This window comes from Alligator sinensis, unplaced genomic scaffold, assembly GCF_000455745.1.
Source record: "Alligator sinensis unplaced genomic scaffold, ASM45574v1 scaffold1032_1, whole genome shotgun sequence".
NCBI classification, from domain to species: domain Eukaryota; kingdom Metazoa; phylum Chordata; order Crocodylia; family Alligatoridae; genus Alligator; species Alligator sinensis.
Window position 1 is genome coordinate 669,269 of NW_005842450.1, and position 3,545 is coordinate 672,813.

General features: G+C 43.4%; 1 protein-coding gene across 7 annotated transcripts in view; it reads right to left on the reverse strand.

Annotated features, from left to right (window-relative positions):
• KIF3B (kinesin family member 3B) overlaps positions 1–3,545 on the reverse strand; it is a 14,029-nt gene that overhangs the window by 7,702 nt on the left and 2,782 nt on the right. For 4 of the 7 annotated variants that reach the window (XM_025212199.1, XM_006030486.3, XM_025212201.1 and 1 more), the window contains one exon: positions 49–1,510. In XM_025212199.1, the coding sequence (XP_025067984.1) occupies positions 49–1,443 (1,395 nt within the window). In that variant the 5' untranslated portion in view covers positions 1,444–1,510. Of the gene's footprint in view, positions 1–48; positions 1,511–2,191; positions 3,517–3,545 lie in introns of those variants that run through there. The other 3 variants (XR_003095688.1, XR_003095687.1, XM_025212202.1) reach the window with 2 other exon arrangements.

Here is a 3,545-nt window from a genome sequence, read left to right on the forward strand (position 1 = left end):
CCTGCGTCCAGGGAATTCCTTCAAAGATTCTAGCCGGAAGTACCATACCTTGATTTTGGCACCCAGCATTTCAGTTGCTTCCTTCTCTCGCTTCAGGTCTTCCATTTTCTTTTCCTTCTCTTTCAGCAGTCTCATCTTGTCTTCAGCCACCAAGCTGTGATCCTCCACAATGGCTTTCTTTTCAATCTCCAGCTTTTCTTGCTGCTCTCTCCAGTAGTCTTCTTTATCATCACCTTCATCCTCACCCTCTTCTGCATCATCATCATCATCCTCTTCCTCTTCCCCACCCTCTCTTCTCCTTTCCCTTTTCTTTCTTTTGCCAACAGATCGTTTTTCCAGCTGTGCCTTGAGCCGAGCAATTTCTTCCTGGAATTCTCGTAGCAGTGCATCCTTGGGATCTTCGTTCACTCTTGGTTTGTTCTTGATATTTTTGGCACGGTTGGCATATCGTAGAGTAGTAAGAGTTTCCTCTACGTTGTAAGAGGCAGGGCCTATGTTGGCTACCATCACAGTTTTGGCATTGCCACCTAGCGAGTCTTGAAGCAGCCTTGTAAGTTTTGAGTCCCGGTATGGAATGTGAGTGCTTTTGCCATCAACCAGGGCAGATATAACGTTGCCTAAAGCTGAAAGGGAGAGGTTAATCTTGGTAGCTTCCTTCAACCTTTCTCCCTGGGCTCCAGTCTTGGCTTGGCGTTCACTACCTGCAAGGTCCACCAGGTTGAGTTTTCCTACACGGATGTGATTTTCCCCATCAAGTCCCAACTCGCTGCACTCAATAGTGATCACAAAAATGGCATGGGAACGGGAGCTATGCTCATTCATGTTAGTAGCACCAACAGAGCGGTTTTGGTTCCCCACATTCATGACATGTTCTATCTCTTTGACACTCTTTGTGACAAAAGAGGACAAATCTTTCACATACACACCAGTGTCTGGTCTTTCTTTCAGCTCCAGCCTTTTGGACTGATCCTTTGATAATAAGTCTCTTATTTCTTCTTGGTATATTTCCAAATAAGAAGCCCTAACTAGGTATTGCTGGTTCTGAGATCTAGAGATGTGGGTGAAGATGTGGTCAAATGAATTGGGGATGACTCCTCTTTTTTCAGGATCACCACGTATTCCTTCCATTGTGTACGTTTTCCCTGTCCCAGTCTGCCCATATGCAAAAATAGTCCCATTGAACCCCTGCAGAACAGAGTCCACCAGAGGTCTGAAAGTTTCATCATAGAGTTCAACCTGCTTGGAGTTCCAGTCATAGACAGAATCGAATGTGAACATTTTAGGCAGTTCGTGAGATGTTCCCCTGGGATTCTTCACCGATACTTGCCCCAATTTGACATCCACATCCACAACCTTGTCATACGAAGCTGCCTTCTCTTTGCCATTCATTGGACGGCATCGCACCACGACCCTGACGGACTCAGAGCTCTTTAACTTGGACATAATGAGAGGTCAGTGGCTGGGCGATTTGGTTGATGAATGATGCAGGAAGGTCAGGGGTACTAAAAGCCTACAAGGAAACAAAGTGAGGAAATGTAAATAGTTTTCAGCATATGCTGATCTTGTGCAAAACCACAAAGTGAACTCGTGCACTTTTGCAGGAGTTTGTGTCCACTCTGCGGGATTCTGAAGCATACAAATAACGTACAAGATAAGCACTGCTAAAAGTCTGAATCTTCCTGAGAAAATATGACCTTATAGACACTTACATGTTCATTAATATATATGAAACATGTTGCAAAAAAGCTTTAAAAAATGTCTCTGAAGTTGGTAAAATACTTCCTTTACCTGCTCCTGTTTCACAAAATTAGAAATGTTCTGGTGGTTTAAGGTTTTGTTCATAGATTCAACTCATTACAATCAGTTTCTAGAGTCAGGCTTAAAACAATCAATTAAAAAGTGTTAGCTTTATGTTGTAATCCCACCACTTCAGCTTCAAATGTGTAAGTGCACAGGCAAGTCACTTTATCTGGTGCTTATGCTGCTAGCTACAGGCTTTAAAATGCAATTTAGAGCCTCTTCTCATAAAGCCAGGCAGTGTTTATTGCAAGGGCTTCAATTCACCAACAAAATTCAAGACAGCTCTGAGCTATCGTACATATATTGGGAAAGCTGCTTCTTGCTTAAGCTACCTCTTGTTACTAATGCTTTTCATTTTTACAACAGAGAGTTTTCAGAGCCACACCCTTACCAATACTCTTCTTGGCACAGCTCACTTCATTTCAAGGAGGAGCATGAAACAGTTACACAGACCTAATGCTGCTGCCGCAGCCTTCCTCCACATCTCTTACGTTGCTCAGAAATGGAAGGTCACAGAACCCCACAAAAGGACAAGGGACAAACAGACAATATCATTTAGGCACTCTAAGCTTTAACTGCCTGCATTTTTAGTTGCACAAAACACTCAGACAGATTGTAGGTTTCTTTGGAAATAAAATACACATATACTGGATTCTGGAGAGAATAAAATCTGAGTTCTGACACTCCCGAGTCAGGATTCAGACTGAACTGGCACTATGCTATCTATGGGCTATGTCACCAGGAAGATCATGCCACATGGATTTAACACTCATCTTGTAAACTCGTAAAAGAAAAGGAGGTGCTTGGAGAGGTGCCCACAAAGCCTTTCCTTTTTCTTTGTTAGATTTCTAAGTCACCTTCTATAAGCATAATAAATCTTTAATGGGGCTTTCATAGCTGCTGGGATTCTAAGATAAACCCCCCAAACCATTTTTTTTTTTTTTTAGCTTTCAGCTGTCATACCCAGCACCCCATACATTCTGCATTTCAGCAGCCAAGAGAGGTGACATGGAATCTACTGTCTGTCAAAAACTCAGCCCGCAGAATGTAAGCTGTCACACACAAAAGAGTACACTCGTGCTCACACTGCTTGCCCTTCTCATTGCAAACCCTTCAATGCGAACAGAGCACGAATCAATGCAGAGATGTCTTCCCAAGCCGGCAGACCTGAAACTATGCCGCTAAGAATAAAACAGCTCCGAAGGGGCATTAACTTTGAAACCAACTGGTGATTACATTTAACAGAAATACACTACTTATCATTTTAGCTGACACGCTTATGCGCAGATGTTCACAGTAGTGGCTGACGCTGGAGCAGGCAGATGCAGGCACTCTTGGTGTCGAGGATTTTGTTGCTGGGGTACTATGCTCTTTCACCACCACAAATATTCCCTCTCCAGTGTAAAATCTGACTCAACTGCCTCTAACTTGACAGAAAAAAAATCCAAAACCAACCCTTGCCTCCTACACCTCTAGGAGCCATCAACTCATCTGCATCCTACTCGTCTGTCAAAACCTCCAGGTTCCTCCCTGATAACCTCTATGTTGCAATTACACACGTACAATACAAAAGTTCTTCAGGCATTAAAAACAAAGGGGGCGGTTCCCAGCTCACGTTCAAGTACAGAGGGCAGGAAGAAGCCATAAAAAAAGCCTCCCACAATCCTGAAACGACCGTGGTGTACCAGGACGCCAGATTTAAATCAGCTCAGCATTCTTCCCTCCTATTTAATCCCTTTCCTGCT